At 35.8% G+C, this 18,994-nt stretch overlaps 1 protein-coding gene across 1 annotated transcript in view; it reads right to left on the reverse strand.

Moving 5' to 3' along the window:
- Nucleotides 1–4,766: 4,766 nt before the first annotated feature.
- LOC129136826 (MAM and LDL-receptor class A domain-containing protein 1-like) overlaps nucleotides 4,767–18,994 on the reverse strand; it is a 48,109-nt gene continuing 33,881 nt past the window's right edge. The window contains exons 11-12 of the mRNA XM_063792172.1: nucleotides 14,194–14,367; nucleotides 4,767–5,028 (exon numbers count right to left, since the gene is read on the reverse strand). Of these exons, the coding sequence (XP_063648242.1) occupies nucleotides 4,813–5,028; nucleotides 14,194–14,367 (390 nt within the window). The 3' untranslated portion in view covers nucleotides 4,767–4,812. The remainder of the gene's footprint in view (nucleotides 5,029–14,193; nucleotides 14,368–18,994) is intronic.

The following is an 18,994-nucleotide window of genomic DNA, read 5'->3' on the forward strand; positions in this document are numbered from 1 at the left end:
AGGTCCAATTTCATTCTTTCGCATGAGAACGACCAGATTTTCTGGCACCATTTATTGACGAGACTATTTTTTCCCTACTGTGTCCTCTTGGTGCCTTTGTCAAAACTTATTTGGTCTTTTATGCTTAGATTTATTTCTGAGCTCTCTGTAATAGATTATGTTTCTCGAGGGAAATGATCACACTTTCTTCTTACCAAATCTCTTGGTATAGAAAAGATGCTCATAAGGTTTTTTGTGGGTCGCAGCATGGCTGCTTGCCAATGTATTAGCAATCAGCAATGGCCCTGATTTTTCTCGTCATTCTCATGTACGTTTTGAATGCAGAGGAAAGAGTCTCTCCAACTCTTTGTGGCACCACACTTCTGAAAAATGTCTGTGTTCCTCCACTGTCTTGACTCAAAACCACCTTGGTTTTCACCTCGGGTATGAGTAATCAATAAAATGGGATGCTTCTCTTGCCTTTCCTCTTGCCTTTTTTTATTGTGTTCAATAGCACAGTTATTAAAATACTTTTGGAAAAGCTTATCCACCAACAGACAACCTTCTTTTTTTTTCTTCTTCTGTATTACTTTTTCAGGGGTGCTAGGATAGTTTTAGAATCATTTAAGTAGAATGCAGAAAGAATGGAGGCATTGCCCTGGAAAAGGACAAACTGAAAGGAGACTCTTAAAGGTGGAAAAATATATAGATTAGGCAGGATCTATAGTTTTATGACCATAGAACTATTTATTGATACACTATCATTTGAAATAACATTTGTAAGCAGTATAAAGTCTTCTACTGCTAGTTGTACTGAAATAGCAACTGCTTACGATAATAAGAATACTATGATGTTAAAAATAATTTAACAAATAAATGTTTATAATACATATATTGTGGTAAGAAAATATAAGATCTACCCTCTTTTTTAGGGGGGCGTGGCAGACAGGGTCTCTCTCTGTCACCCAGGCTGTAATGCAGTGGTGTGATCTCAGCTCACTGCAACCTGCACCTCCTGAGTAGCTGGGATTACAGGTGTGTGCCACCATGCCCTGATAATTTTTATATTTTTAGTAGAGATGGGGTTTTGTGATGTTGGCCAGGCTGGTCTTGAACTCCTGGCCTCAAGTGATCCACCTGCCTCAGCCTCCCAAAGTGCTGGGATTACAGGCTTGAGCCACTGCATCCAGCCAGATCTACCCCCACAACACATTTTTAAGTGTACAATACATTGTCATTGACTTTAGATACCATGTTATACAGCAGATGTCTAGAGCTTATTCATCTTGTTTGACTGAAAATGTATGCCTGTTGATTAGTAATTTTCCACTTCCTCTCCTCCCAGAACCTGGTTACCACAATTTTACTCTGATTCTACAAATATGACTACATGGATACCTCATATAAGTGGTGTCATGTGTTACTTATTTTTCTACGACTGGCTAGATACATCCTTGCTCTTGTGTTTTGAGCGCTATCCTGCATATATTTCAAATGTTATTCTCCAACAGGGCAAAACTGAAAGTTAGCAGGACGTTTTCATTCATCGCCTCTAGTTTAAAGAGAATCTGGTTTGTTCTCACCGGCAAGTCATTTCCATCATGCAGAGGTCTCTGTTCTGACTGTCTTCATCATACAATGCTCACTTGAGTAGTGTGCACTTTACGTTCAGAGAGTAAATATGTACATATAAATATCTGCTGAAGGAGTCAGTAATGCACTCACAGCAATTAGTTTCATGTGCTCCCTTTGGGCACACAGTTGGAAAATCGCGTATCTTCCTGGATGAAATACAACCTGCATCCTCACCAGGCACAAATCTGGCTTCAAAATTGAGATTAAGAGCGTAAAACAGGCTCTCTCCCTTTAACAAATAAACAGAATGTAAAATTATTTCATCAACAGTAGCTTTTAAATATTCTGAAGGAGAAGAAGCTTGATTAAAGGCCAAATCAAAGTAGCACTTGTGATTTTCATCACGCGGACTGTGAGCAGAAAACTACAGCTCTAAGATTGCTTTGAAGTGGTGCAGCCGTTTGCATGCCTATTAAAGATTTCAAAACTTCAAGTCCTGTACAGGGTCCGGGTAGTCTGGGTAAACCTTTGGCCATTCTGCTCCATACATATAACAATTTACTGTCAATGGAGCATGGCACGTTTTTAAATATTCCTTTCAGTTTCTCTCCATAAACTTCTGCCCATTACTAATACTGAACTCCACAAATGAGATCCTATAATTGTCTACTGGACATATTTGCAAAAACAATAAGAAACGCCTTTTTTTCCCTTTGTGTACATCCATTGATCTTTCAGGAATCATTCATGTAATTGTCCTAATTAGATATATTACCTATCCAACTGATCTGGTGTTCAGATGGATGCACATATCCATGAATCCTGAGTGAATTTAAGAAAAGAATTCTCCGTAAGCAAGATCAAGTGTCTCAAAAACTTTTGCTAAGGTTAACTTTAGTAATGATTTAAAACCTTTAACCACACTTTTGCCTCGGTAAGAGCTCAGGAAAGGCTGCCCCAAAGTACTTTGAACTGAAGGAGATTGGGAGGTACCCCAGGAGCAAGGTCACTCTGATCTTCCCTGACCTTTCTTTGTGAGCGCTGGTCATAAAGAAATTATCTGGCTTATCTTGCCTGAAATTAGGTCACAAGATCCTCATTCTAGAGGGGTCCTTTCCTGTTCCCAGGGGTGAAGAAATTCTACACAAAGGAGTCAAGGAGACTCTGAACACAGAGGCTTTGCTAAGTTTCCCTGCTCAGTCTGTTACCATTGGATCATACCCTTTTGTCCGATCACATTTCAAAATGGCTGTTTGTTCTTCACCAAAACTAAGCAGAAAAATACACAGTTTTCTATATAGGAAAAGGGGCTGAAAAACAAATAAAAACGAAAAAATAAAATAAAGCACATGCTTTTCTCTGGGTCTTTGCATCTTCATTTCTGAAGGCTCCTGTGTCAAGTAAAACTTTGATAAACAAATTTGTTATGCTTTTCTCTCATTAAACTGTCTTTCATTCTCGGAGTGTCAGCTGTGACCCTTATGATGGGTGAGGAAAGGTTTTTGTCACACCTTTCTGCCCCTATACCTCCAAATACTACATTACAAGAGAATGCTCTTCAATGTCAACTTTAATGCTTTTCAGCTATTATGATTCTGGTGATGTGGTATTTAATTAGGAGAAAGAAAATCTTTAATTAAACAACAAAACTAAGGTAATCCTGTTTAACCCTTAAAAACTCGTGAATCTTTTTTTTTTTTTTTTTTTTTTTTGAGAGGAATCTTGCTCTGTCACCCAGGCTTGAGTGCAGTGGCGCGATCTCGGCTCACTGCAAGCTCCGCCTCCTGGGTTCACGCCATTCTCCTGCCTCAGCCTCCCGAGTAGCTGGGACTACAGGTGCCCGCCACCATGCCCTGGCTAATTTTTTTGTATTTTTAGTAGAGACAGGGTTTCACCATGTTGGCCAGGCAGGTCTTGAACTCCTGACCTCAAGTGATCCTTCCGGCTTAGCCTCCCAAAGTGCTAGGATTGCAGGTGTGAGCCACCGCGCCTGGCCAAACTCATGAATCTTTAAATGAATCATTAAATCTGCTGCTCTGCACTCCTCGGTGTCTATCAGAATCATACACACATGTGCACAGACAAGCATGCGCACACGCATGCACACGCACACACACATGCACACATGCACGCACACACACGGACACACAGGCATGCACACACACATATGCAGACACACAGGCAGACACGCGCACAGATGCACACAAACACACACTTGCATGAACACATGCGCAGAGCTTAGAATGGTCTATTATGCATGCAGGATACACATTCTGAACAAAGTAAATACTCGTTAACCCAATATAAGTTAGCACCCAGAAATATACACTCTCTCGAATGAAAAATATCTTTAATAAAGGACCTTTAATTAAAAGTTCTTTAATCGTCTCAATCCAGAATCATGTGACCCAAATTTTTCTTGATTAGTCCATTCAGCTCCTGTAAGAATACAACTGTTGCACTCACTAAATATGTTGTTTAAGTAAATATAACTTAGGAATATACAGTATGTCTGATTTTCATATGCAAATCTTTTCCATAGATACAGATTAAGAAAAATAAAGTGTGACACTTTTCAGAAAACATTTTTAATATTGTCAGATTCATTGAGATCTGAGGGTAGGAGTGGTCAGAGAGAAACATCAATTAGTACTAGAAAGAGAAAGTAACTGAAGGTATAGTGTAAATTCTTTCAATGTGTACATGATCCCAGAATCTAAATAATGATTAGGTTTTAAAATACATAGTTGACTATATGAGATCCATTTTTATGGCAACATTTCTGGCCTGTAATTGATATTCTCTCCAAAAAATTTAGTCAAAGAATTAGACAAACTCCATCTGTGATTTGAAAATATTAAATTTTGAATAGAAACACAGAATTTTAAGGTCCAGTTTTAAATTTTGGTTGGCCTTACATCATTTTCCCAAACACAACCTTTTTGCTTTTTTTGAACTCCTGGGTGATCCTGAAATAAGAATATTATTACATGCTCATTTGAAGTTCTGAATAAAATTAATGGAGAAGTGAATATTTATAAAAGTGTATTTAAAATATGCAAAATAATTATAATTTTTTCATAATATTTATAATTAAAATATTTGGATGCAATAATTTCAGCTGCAAGCATAGAATATTTTCCATATTACTGGAAGAGAGGCCTAAGGACTAGACCAGTTGTTTACCTTTTAAAATATATATATATATATATATATTTTTTAGGTTTCAAGAACAGGTGATATAATCCACACCCTGTATTAGGTATTCGTGACTCTAATACATTTTATATTTTGATACTGAGAAGAGCTTAATTCAATGTTTAAAACAGCAACAACGACAAGGGAAAACTTACACTTGCTTTGTGTGCTGCTCCTTGGTAGTGATTTATAGGAAATTTCACATTCCTGGGACACACTGATGTCATCTAGAGCAACGGTAGCATTTGATGACAAAACAGTAGCTTCCAAAATTAACTATAATTACAGAAAGATAAAACTGTTAAAAACACATCACAAAAGTAATGTCTTACAATCATATTTCTTTGTGTAGAGGAACCCTATTTACATCTGTCCCATTCTCCAATCTAATTTTAGAAAACTGTTCTGACCAGAACATCCTAATTTAAATTTATAAAACCATAACTGCTTTGACAGCGTCTTTCGTACCTTAATGCCAAAGGTAACCTTGTTTCAATTAAAGTGGTAACATTCATCACGAGTGAAGGGCTCTCTTCTCATTGGAGCCATTAAGAGTCATATGCATTTATAATGAGCTCTTTGGGGCAATCAACTGTGTGACTTACAACTCAATTTAATTGAGATATGAATTGATTTGTAATCAGTGTGCTGAAGGCAATGATTTATTTCCATATTAAAATATTTAAATATTATATACATTCATACAAACATAATATATATTATATACATACACAGAAACATACTCACTGTAGTAAAGCACACATCAATAACCACATACAGTGGTTGATAATATTCATATGCTGAAGCACTCAGAGACATCTATTTAATTTTAGTTTATTCTAAGGCTGAATAATGACTGATATAATTTGTTTTCTTTCTTGTTAATTACTCATATTATGTTGTTATTCCAAGAAGAAAAAAAGAGAGAGAGAGAGAGAAAGGAGGAAAAGGAAGAAGTAATTTATGCCAGGAATCTTATGAACCTGCATAGTGGACCACCAGTCCAGGACACAGACAGAAGGTACATTTCTATCCTATCAAGGAGGGTCTCCAATCTCAAGGATCATTAAATTTACTTGTGCCAGGGCTCAGAACATGCTATCTCAAAATACAACACCTTGGAGTCAGAACATGCTCTCCCAAAATATAGCACCTTGGAGTCCCTCTCTGCCTTCCCCTCTCTTTCCTTTGTGAGAGCCAGCCATAAAGGAATTATCCGGCTTACTTCTCCTCAAAATAGGTCATAAGAACCTCATTTAACTGGTGTCCTACCCTATCTATACCTGGATGAAAGAAACACTACACAGAGAGGCCCATAAAGATCTTTGCTGAGTTCTCTCCAAGTTTTTACAATGAGATCATATTCTTTCTGTCCATTTGTATTTCTTCATGATTGTCCATTCATTGTTGAACTTAAGCATAAACATAGAGAGTTTTCCCTGGTCTTCAGGCCTTTGTTTTTGAAGGCCCCTATGTCACATAAAATGCTAATAAATTTGTTATTTTTTTTCTTTTTAACCTCTCTTTTGTTATAGGGGTTCCAGCCATATCCCTTGTGATGAGTGAGGAAACGGTATTACTTTTCCTCTCCTACACTTCGTATGATACATTCACTACCCTACATCATAAATGCTGTATAAGAAATAAGTATAAGATACTAGGAGACTCAAAGAAGACACTTCATTATTTCTGCCAATAATGAGAGTTTGGGAAAACATTTGGTGGAGAAGTAATAGTAAGCCTCCATGATACCAAATTTTGTTGGGCAAAACATTTTACCTCGAGAAACTGAGGCAGCAATCGCAGCAAAAACACAGAGATGAGAAAGTGTATGGTGTGTTTAGAAAATGTTGATGGGTGTTAACGGAGTATAAGATTTTAAGAGAACAACAAATTAATCAGATAATAGATGGAGAGGAAAATTCCATGAGTTGGTACAGCTCAATTGGAGAGAAACTAGATAGCATTTGTTAAAAAGAAAAATTGCATAGACTATAAAAATTGAGTTAATTTCTTGGCATTTATCCTAGTGAGACACTCAAAGGTATACACATGAAGGCTTGTGCAGGAATGTTTATTTCAGTGCTGGTTTTGATGACAAATGACAGGAAAGAACTTACATGTGAATGAATCAATCAACAGTGAGAAATACTATACCAGTTAAAAATAATATCTGTCGCCATGTGTCATTATGGAAAGAAATTCAACATGTGTTTTGGAGTAAAAAAATTAAGTTACAGAAAAATGTTATAGTATAATATTACTTAGGCTGAAAACATACAATGGTTTAGATTTCCAAGTATATGTGGTACATTTATACATATTAAGTAAATAGAAAATGGACTGGACGTAAAAATAAACTGGTATCTAAAGATACTCAAGATAAAATCTATAGTGGGTGATGAGGGTGGTCAGCAGGGACTGTTGCTTTATTTGCAATTTTTGATATTTTAATGTGATGTACATAATACTTTTTTAAGATTCTGATTAGAGATGATTTCTGTAGAATCTTAAACTAAGAAATTTAGCCTTCATTCCAGAGGCAGAAAATAACATAGGTTTTGAAGAAGGATCTTGGTAAAATATACACAAGTATTGTACTTTAGAAATATATTGTGTTTAATACCATTAAGTGACTGTGATTTTTTTGGACAGCTTAACTTTTGAAAGAGTTTTTCTATATTCATTATTATAATACATCTTGCATTGATGTCAATTAAAATAGATGTTTAATTCTTCAGACTCATTAGACAAGCATTTGTTGACCATCATATTTGAAGGTCTGTGCTACTCAGAGAAAACTGGAGAAAAAAAAAACGACAGTTTGAGGCACTTCTCTATGCTCCTAAAGAGGTACACGCTCACATTATTTGAATGGAATGGGTGGGCCCTGGGATGAGGTGAAGTAAAATCCTGAGGTAGTCTTTAAAATGTGGTTACATTATTTTACCTGAAGGGACCCACCAGGTTCCTTTAGATATTCATATTAAAATGGAAGGATAAATCCAACTTCAAAAGCCAAACAAAAGTAATATTAGGTCATCTATATTTTGCTTGCTTACTTCTACATAGTTAAATTCATAATTATACAATTAGAAATTGTAATTCTACCATTAATTAAAATCATACGAATTTTAAAATACAAGCAATTACTTCCTTCAAAAAATGTCTGTTACACCTGTAAATAATGACCATCTCATGGTTTCAAAATCACCTTGGCTGTTCCTATTTTTTATTGCTGGTTTTAACCAAACTGATATATACATATACATATACATATATATATGTATATATGTGTATATATGTATATGTATGTATGTGTATATATGTGTATATATGTATATACATAACCAAACTGATATATATACACATACATGTATATATGATATATATACATATATGTGTAAATATATATGATATATATATCACATATATGTATATATCATATATTATGATATATATCATATATATCCGTATATACGTGTATATATGTATATATGTGTATATATGTATATATGTAACCAAACTGATATATATATACATATATGTATATATGATATATATATCACACATATGTGTATATATATCATATATTATATGATATATACGTATATACACGTATACATACGTATATACGTGTATATATGTATATATACACACATACACACATATATGTGTGTATATATATACACACATAGACATATATGTGTGTGTATTTATATACACACATAGACACATATATATGTGTGTGTGTGTATATATGTGTGTGTGTGTGTATATATATACATATATATATGTATATATATACATATATATATAAATATAAAATGTTGTGACCAATTCCCTTTCGGAACTACAGTCAGCATCAATTAGTAATCAGTAAGTGAGAAAGAGGTCACTCAGAAGAGCTGTTTCAACCACAGATGGAGGAAGAGTGAAAACCTCATTTGATAAGATTCTCAAGGTAATTGAATAATTTACATTTTAAATTGAATTAGATGACTCACTCTTCTAAAACTATTTTTTGGGATCTTGTTGATTTTTGTTTTATTCAATTATATTATTCCTTCTATGAACAAAATAATTTCTTGCTTTTAGGAACCACAAAAATTCATAAATGTTCATAATCAAGTGATTACTTTTTACAAGTGCAAAACTCAGGTGCTTTTCCAGACAAATACGCAATTAACATAGAAATATTGTTTTCAAAAAAAATAACAGGAGCAAAAAATGAATATGAATCCAAGAGAAAATAGAGATATAGTAAGAAGGAGTAGAGAGTAGTAGGAATATATTAATTTTTGAAGAATGATGATGGTATCAATAATAGGAGCAGCAGCCACCTTTTATTTAGCACTTACTATATGCCAGTCACATTCACTTGTTTTAATCCTGTGAAGATGATGCTATTTTCATCTTATTTTAAGGTGAAAGAAACAGAAGATTAGAGAATAGAAGTAATTGGTTGAATGTCACATGTCAAGTAAGAAAAATATGTAAGCTGAGCCATTAATGATTATACTATCCTGCATCTCTCTAATGAAATAAAGAGATAACTGGGCTTTAGTGGATGCTGCAGAATAGGGCTGTCTGGAGAAACAAGATTTCATGCAGCTCTAGATTAAGCAGGCCAAGGACACAGCAACTTTACGGAGACTCGATCACCTTTTACTTTTGTGTTATGAATCTTACCCTTCACTGAATCGTCAAATAATGTCAGGAAATTGTTATTGATTTATATCATTGACTCCGATAAAGAGCGAACATGGTATCCATCATTGTGTGAAATTTCACAAAAGGTTCATTTCAAAATGAAATCTAAAATATGATACAATTACATTTTAATAGGAAGCTCGAAGAAAGTAGAGCAACTTGAAATCAATGGACTACTCAGAAAAAGTGCCACCTTGAGATACTAAAACAGCACAACAGTTGGGGGGAAAAGAAATATTAAAAGAATCTATTTGTGTGAAAAGCTGAACATAGCAAGTGAGCAGGTCAAGTTAAAACAGATTTGAAAAATACTATTAACTCTTTGACCTAAATTTTTCCAATAAACTCTCACAAGAAATAGAGGGAATATTGAAATGTCATTAATTTGCTGTTCTTACAGAGAAAACAGTAAACCTAATTCTTTGCCAGCAGGAAGAGCAAATGCCCTACCTAACTAGGGGTGCTTATTTGCTATGAAACCCAAAGCAATCTGTATTCTGTTATACTGTCTACAATTGACATCAAAAGAACCACACTGAATCAGAATTTCATGGCTAAAAGGGAACACAGAGGTCACGTGATTTGATGTCTTTCTTCTTTCCAATATTTGGACTGGATTACACTGTACTGTATAAATATGTTCAGAGCTTAGTCACGTAGAACTGAAAGCTAGACAATGACTAAGGTCACCCTTAAATGATTCAGGCTACTAATCTTAAATCCTAACCTATATCCAAGAAGACAAACTTTAAATATTTGAATATTTAAAAAGCTAGATTAACTATTTGTAGGTAGAATATCTTTTTCATTTGTTGTCGATAAAAGAACAAAGTAGAACTGTACCTAGCTAGAATCCTCATGTATATTTTCATATCTTTAAAAATACACTCAGAGAAATCAGGTTAAAGCCAGCATAATATCAGCATCTTTTTTTTTTCTGCAGAGGATAAGAAATGGGATGGAGAGAGATACAAGGAAGACAAAAGTTGCATCTTCATAAGCAAACAAACTTTAACATTATAAGCAAACAAAATGTTAACATTAGTTAATCCTGAGCTGTATTTAGGTATTTGTTTCTCTCTGTTTTAACTACTAGTTAGAAATATTTAATAGTAAATATATGCAATACTCATGGATTTAATATTACCATGTATGTATCTGTGCAAGTGTATCTATTTTTATATATTGTGTATGTATAAAATCCAGACTGATTCACAGCAGAACATCAATGCAAGTCCACAGTTCCTTATCTAAAGTCTTTGGGGCCAGATGAGTTTTGAAATGTGAATAGCTCAGAGCTGAGAATGGTAACATAACACCGAGAGTGTTTATTACATGACACCCTCTGGGAGATTGGGGGCAGCACTGTTTAATCAAACCTATCATGAAATCAGCTGTCTAAAGGCCTCACAGTGGTTCAGGGCAGCTTGGGTTTTGCCTCTAAACTCATTTTTAAAAAGCTTATTGCTTTCCAAACTTAATTTTCTAAATTGCTGATTGGATATTATAGGGCTGTCATGGGCTTCTTGAGAGTGAAATGTGAGGGGATGTTTTTTTCTTATTTTTCTTTTACTCATCTCTAGTTTCCAAAATAAATGTGTGCTATAGCCAACTCATAGGCAGATTAAGTGGGGAGGCACAGAGGAAAAGTCTTAGCTTCTCTGGGGTGAATTCAATGTGACCGAGGCCTCGAAAGAACTCAGCATTGAGGCTGATTGGAGAGAAAAAGCAACACAAGGTGCTGAGCCACCAGCAGGGGGATGAAGGGAGAGGGAGGAGCAGGGCTGAGTTAGAAACCCTCACACATCCATTGCAGCCAAATCACAGAATCTAACCAAACCACTGCCCATCTACAAACTAGTTAATATGCCCCCAGATAATAAGGGATTGTCTCCATTTGCACTGCAAAGCAAAACCATTACTATATCCAAAAAGGAGAACATTAAAGAGAAAACAAAAATTGCATTCACTGAAACTCTTCAGTAATGCTGATGGGTCCATGAGAGCTTCCAGCTGTAGACAGAAATGGCATGTGTTTCAACTCATATTTCTAAATTACTTACTGCTAGAAAGGACATTCTATTTTCTTCTCAATATGTCAATTAATGACAAACTCTGAACGATCTTCTTGGTGAGTTTCATTCTAACTAAAAGCAAACCGAATGAAAACAATTTTCTATAGAATGTAGAATATAAATGCAGGAGGCAAAAGATCAAATTGTTCTGATTTCATTGCCCTGCTACTTGCAATGGAGATTGACACCAAAATGATTCCATGACCAGCCTTTGTGTCAAATGCTTCCCAATTAAGAGCTGCTAGTATTCATGATGTCTTTGTCCATTAAATATGAGAATAGAATAAATTGATCTTTGAGAAGGGACGTTGGGGACCTTCACTGAGTAAAGAAGCCTTTAATGATCAAGCCTAGAGTTCTGATCAAGCGGGAATTCCCTTTATAAAACAGAGAACACTAAGATTTATTGAGTGTCTACTATTTCCAGACAATATCCAAGGAATAACTACAGCAATAAAAACAGCTGAATTCTGTGTTTGTGCCAGATTTGCTTCCATGTGCTTTACAAGTATACACCATATAATCCTCACAATAACTGTATAAAGTAGAGAACAGTAATTGATTACAGTTGATGCTTATGCCCTAGTCTTCCTGCTTTCATGGGGAGGTGGTTCACTGTAGTAACATTGCTGTTACTTACCCCTCACTCCGTGGGAGGAGGAAGATTTACCCGACTGTGAAGTTAGAAGAGTAACCTGGGGGAGCTCGATTCATCCTCTTCTCCCATTCAACACCCACTATTGGGAGCCAGCCTGTCCTCAGGAGGCATGCACACTGATATTATCTCTGGCTAAAGGTAAGAGACTTCGCCTAGAGTATGAGCTCTATATTTCTCCAGCACAGTCAATTGTCCTCTGGGTAATTCTATTTATTCTAAGATCAAGCATTATTTTAAATAAGTGACTCTACATTCTAAAGCCATCTGCTCCAAAATATGTATTCTCTACCTGTTTAACCTCTATATTTATCTCAATTTGTTCAGAAATGAGGATGAGATGACCTTAAATCCCCAACTATTATCCTCACACCCTACTAATGAAAGAGGCATAGAGGGCTTCGGTAACTTCCCTATAATCATACACTTTTTTGTTTTTGTTTTTTAAAGATGGAGTCTCACTCTGTTGCCCAGGCTGCAGTGCAGTGGCGCCATGTCGGCTCACTGCAACTTCCACCTCCCAGGTTCAAGTGCTTCTCCTGCTTCAGCCTCCAGAGTAGCTGGGACTACAAGCACGTGCCACCATGCCCGGCTAATTTTTTGTATTTTTTGTAGAGGTGGGGTTTCACCGTGTTACTCAGGATTGTCTCGATCTCCTGATCTCGTGATCCACCCGCCTCAGCCTCCCAAAGCGATGGGATTACAGGCATGAGCCACCACCCCCAACCCTTTAACTTGAACCCAAGTTTCCAGAGCCCATGTTCATGGCTGCCATTTTAGCTATATTATCTTTAATATTCAGACTCCCCTGGAATATTGTTTTTATCATCACTGGTTTTCACACATTAGGAAATTTGATGCACAAAGACAATATTTACACAGTCACTTAGCAACCAATGAGCAGAGCAGAGACTAAAACTCAGACCACTGACTCCAAAACAGTGTGCTTTCCACCATATTCCACTCCATCCAATCTAGTTTCCAAAATAGCTCTTTTCAAATGTCATCCAGAAGACTTATATACAGGAAGGTAGAAAGTAGAACACCCATTTGACAAGATACAATTGCCTTCTTTTATTATTATATTTTATTAATACATAGTAGTTGTACATATTTATGGGGTAAATGTGATATTTTGATACATGCATATAATGTGTCACTATCAAATAAAGGTAATTGGGATACCATCTCCTCACACACTTCTCATTTCTTTGTGTTGGGAACGCTCCAAATCTTATCCCCTAAATATTTTGAAATACACAATAACTTGTTATAATTGCCCTACTGTGCTATCAAACACTACAGCTTATTTCTTCTATCTAACTAACTACATTTTTTAACCATTAACAAATCTCCCTTCCTAACCTCCTCCTCCCCACCTTTCTCAGCCTCTAGTAACCACCATTCTCCTCTCTACCTCCATGAGATCAACTTTTTAGTTCCCACACATGAGTGAGAACCTGCCATATTTGTCCTTCTGTGCCTGGCTTATTTCACTTTGTATAATGTCCTCCAGTTCCCAAAGGTGGATAACATTCTCAATGTTACCAGGCAGCAGAAAGTGAGGCAATAGGATTAAAATATTACAGCCCACGTCAGACTTTTTTTCACTAGATCATATAATCCAATGTCTTCACTTAGAAATGATTTTAAGTTACTCTTCTCTCTGCCATCTTATTCATTTCTTATCTCCATTTTTGCTACTATTCTACACATGTCTTGAGTGCATAGTCAAAACAACCTCTCTACTCATCACAGATCATGTGTTTGATCTCTGAATGTGTTTGCTTCATTAATATTGAATAAATTCATGAGCTGCGTGTGTTATTTTGTTATCTGAAAGGATTAGCATTAAATAAGTGTCTTCTGTTGCATTGTATTAATTTCATATGTGCTCACCTGAAAAGGTATGAGCTATGTGTGTTATATTGTTATCTGAAAGGATTAGCATTAAATAAGTGTCTTCTGTTGAGTTGTATTAATTTCGTATGTGCTTACCTGAAAAGGTAGAGTAGATTCTCCCGCTTCTGCAATGAGATCAATTTTTGCGTGGCTCCACTGAGATTCGGAGAATCTGATTATTTTGCCTTGCTTTTGCAAGTTTCCATCTAGAGACGTTCTTGTAAAAACTGAGAGATTTGAATGTTGAGACAAATGATACCAAAACTGCACCTGTTGAAAACATGTTTTCAATGATATAAATATTCCATTGACCTGTCTCTGGTAGTTTTTCCTATAATTTGAAATATTCCTCACCTCAGGTGATCTGCCTGCCTCGGCCTCCCAAAGTGCTGGGATTACAGTCATGAAACACCATCTCTACTAATAATACAAAAAAATTAGCCGGGTGTGGTATTGCATGCGTGTAATCCCAGCTATTCGGAAGGCTGAGGTAGAAGAATCACTTGAACCCAGAAGGCGGGGAGGTTGCAGTGAGCTGAGATCACGCCATTGCACTCCAGCCTGGGCAACAAGAGCGAGACGCCATCTCAAAAAACAAAACAAAACAAAACAACAACAACAACAAACAACAACAACAACAAAACAACAACAACAAAATATATATATATATATATATATATATATTCCAAACAACTTCTGTGTTGAATATAATCTTCTCAATTCTCCTTTCCCGCAGATGTGTAACCCAGTCATGGGCAGTACCACTGTTTCCATGGAAGTTTCCAGAATCCTTCTCTCTGGCTTCTTACAAATATGAGAGGTACACGTTGAGACTCAACGTTACAAAATCAAGTATTACTATACAAACTTGATGTTTCAAACAAGAAAAACTTTCCTTAAAAATTATTTTCTTAGGTTAATTTTACAAACTGTAATTAATACTTTATATCAATTTAGTCTCTGTGGTAGCATTAACAAATAATGGGGAAGCTCACAGGATACTCTTCATCAATAATTGAGCCAAGTAAGACAACATTCTTTGAGGGTAGGGAGGCTTAATCATTTCACTTCCTATTCACCATCAATAATGACACCATCTAAAGGTTTGATGGCTTAACTACATAGTGAAGAGAATAGAGAGGATTATGCCAGGTGCTGATAGCAGTAGCCCTAACATGAAATTGCGTACTGTTATTGATTCAACCAAAATTTACTGACCACTTTCTAAGTACCTGGAGCTGTGTGAGGCAAAAATTAATTCCCTCAATGTTGTCTGGATGATTCATTCTGTAAAATATGCCCACAAAACCTCCATTAAAACAAGTTCAGGTACGCTGCAGTCAAATTTTTTTGCTTCTTCTCATTATCATATAACAGGTCCTAAGGCTGTATGTTTTAAAGAAAAACCCAACATTTAAAGATGAGGTCCCACAAAAGTGGAATACTTCTCTTTAGATTCAGTGACATTTTTTCAGGTCCATTATATTTTAAATTCTTTTTTAAAAATGTTTTCCCATTCATCATTGTGCTTTTATACTGATACATGGACAGATACTAGTGTATGTATAGGCAAGCCATGTATTTCACTGTTGGGACCCAATTCCAGTGATGAATGTTGACCAAAAAAATGTTTTAAATGCTTTTTTAAAAAAATTGTTCATTTTAAAACACCAAGCATCTATTTGGTACACATTTTTATCAATGTCTACTTAATTGTGACCACCTGATTTAAAAATTCTGATTGTTTATTTCATTTCAGATTTTATTACTGTGCTTACCTTAATTCACACCTTGACAGGTGAGTTAGAAACAAAAATAATGGAAAGGTTTAATTAAATTCCATGGAAAGAGAGGATTCATGTTTCTCAACTGCGATTACATTTTAGATCCCTGCTGTAAGTTTCACTGTGTCCCAAGCTTGTAAATATGCAAAACAGAGCTTTAAACCTAGTTGTACAAGAGATGTGCATGTCCCATCAGAATTTTGAGCTGTCAAACTGTCACTCAGTACATCACCAGTGTGAAGTTATTTTAATAGTGTATTAAGTATAAATGCCAACGGGATCCATAGTCAATGGGATAAGAGCTCAGAACTTATATTTAATTTACTTTTTTTTATAGAATTTGCATTATGCAGACTTAAATTCTTAAGTTATTAAATACCAAGGAATGTTCCATTATATTTTGAATTTTTGAGGGTGAAATCACTGAACAAAATTTATTGATACAGCCCACAAATTTTTTTAATTCATTGTTTTCCCTTTTTACTTTTATTTTAGGTTCGGGGTACATGTGAAGATTTGTTACATAGGCAAACACGTGTCACGGGGACTTGTACAGATTATTTCGTCACCCAGGTACTAAGCATTGTACCCAATAGTTATCTTTTCTGCTCCTCTCCCTCCTCCACCCTCCCCCCTAAAGTAGACCCCCGTGTCTGTTGTTTCCTTCTTTGTGTTCATTGTTTTTATTATTTAGCTCCCAACTTGTAAGTGAGAACATTCGGTATTTGGTTTCCTTTTCCTGTGTTAGTTTGCTAAGGATAATGGCCTCCAGCTCCATCCATGTTCCCACAAAAGACATGATCTTGTTCTTTTTTTATGGCTGCATATTCCGCAGTACATATGTACCACTCTTTCTTTATCCAATCTGTCATTGATGGGCATCTAGGTTGATTCCATATCCTTGCTATTGTAAATAGCGCTGCAATGACCATTCACATACATGTGAATGTATCTTTATGATAGAATGATGTCTTTTTTTTTTTTTTTTTTTTTTTTTTTTTTTTTTTAGACAGGGTTTCACTCCAGTTGTTCAGGCTGGAGTGCAGTGGCATGATCACGGCTCACTGCAGCCTCAAACTCCTGAGCTCAGGTAATTCTCCCACCTCAGCCTTCTCAGTAATTGGGACTACAGGCTTGCACCACCACACCCAACTAATTTTTTAAAAAATTTTTAGTAGAGATGAGGGTTTCACCATGTTACCCAGACTGGTCTTAAACTCCTGGACTCAAGCACTCCACCCACCTCAGCTGCCCAAAGTACTGGGATTACAGGCGTGAGCCACTGCACCTGACCTACAGTAGAAAAATTTCTAGTACTGTAGGTATATGTACCCAGTAATGGGATTGCTGGGTGGAATAGTAGCTCTGCTTTTAGCTCTTTGCGGAGTTGCCATACTGCTTTCTGCAATGGTTGAACTAATCTACACTCCTATCAACAGTGTATAAGCATACTTTTTTCTCCACAACCTTGCCGGCATGTTATTTTTTGACATTTTAATAATGGCCATTCTGACTGGTGTGAGATGATATCTCATTGTGGTTTTGATTTGAATTTCTCTAATGATCAATTTTAAGTTATTGATACAAGCTGTGACTTCACATAAGTAGTACTCAAGTATGGAAACTCTGTGCCTCTCAACCTGGTACATGCCAGTAGCAGAACACTAAACTTTAAACTCCAAATCATGAAACGTGTCATAAATTCCTCACAGAACTTATTATAGTAATTTGTATTTTCTAAGTATTCAGTTAATTGCATTAAAAAAAGAAGAAAGAAATGAGAAGACTGTCAGTAAATGCTTATAAACATTCAGAAATATATATAGAGAAAGTAACAGAGAGAGAGAGAGAGAGGAAAGAGAGAAAGAAAGATAATCTATTCTATGTCAAAAAAAATGTATAAGGCATTACAGGTCCTTAGGGACCTTTGAGTCTTTTGGAGGAAGAGTGGCAAAAGAAAATGAACATTTAATTATAATGAGCATAACTACAAAATTGTGAAAATAGTGTGGCTGTTAAATTTAAATTAATTAAAATTAAACAAAGTGAAAAATTCATTTTCTCAGTTATGGTTTTGTTTTTGTTGTTGTTGTTGTTGTTCTTGAGACAGAGTTTCACTCTGTTGCCCAGGCTGGAGTGCAGTGGTGTGATCACGGCTCACTGCAGCCTCCACTTCCTGGGTTCAAGTGATTCTCCTGCCTCAGCCTCCAGAGTAGCTGGGACTACAGGCACGTGCCACCACACCCAGCTAATTTTTGTATTTTTAGTAGCGATGGGGTTTTACCATGTTGGCCAGGATGATCTCGATCTCCTGACCTTGTGATCCGCCTGCCTCAGCCTCCCAAAGTGCTGGGATTACAGGCCAGAGCCACTGCGCCCGGCCTCTCAGTTGTTTAAAATGCTCAATAGCTCTATGTAGCTAGTAGCTACTATACTTAACATAGGGAACATTGTCCATCATCCCAGAATGTTGCATGAAACAGGTCTGCAAAGCATGTAAGTGAAAATTACACCAAACATTCAAATTTTATTTACTACTTGATCATTTTTAAAGGAAATTTTCTTGATGCATGCCTGCTCCATTCAAAACAAGTTAAGTAAAATGTTAATAAAAAGGGCTTGCTTTTATTTTTATTGGGTCTCCACTAAGGCAGATTTTATATATAGTATGACTATTCAAGACTTTGAATCACTGCATTCAAGAGAATTTCATGTGGTTAAAAAAGTTTCCAACAAACAGTTCTTTCTGAATATTGAAGACAAAAATGGAAGCTCCAATTATTTCATTTTTAATTGTATCCTTATGATTTTAAATTATTTCTATTTTTAAAAAATATATATGTATACATTAAATTATATATTTTACTACCAAAGGAAAGAACATCTGGTGATTTACACCAGTTACTGCATATGGATGAGTACCTAAGCTGGAGAGGGGGTGATAGTCTTAGTTCCATTGGCTCTCGTGTCTGTACAGTGCCTCTGGGACCTTGGGCTCTCTGATACTTCAGTCTGGGACACCCAAGATCATGATTCAGAGGTTCAAAATGAATTCTTCCTTATTATTCTGTTTTCTTTCTTTCTTTTTTTTTTTAATTTTGATCATCTCCTGT

This window comes from Pan troglodytes, chromosome 14, assembly GCF_028858775.2.
Source record: "Pan troglodytes isolate AG18354 chromosome 14, NHGRI_mPanTro3-v2.0_pri, whole genome shotgun sequence".
NCBI classification, from domain to species: domain Eukaryota; kingdom Metazoa; phylum Chordata; class Mammalia; order Primates; family Hominidae; genus Pan; species Pan troglodytes.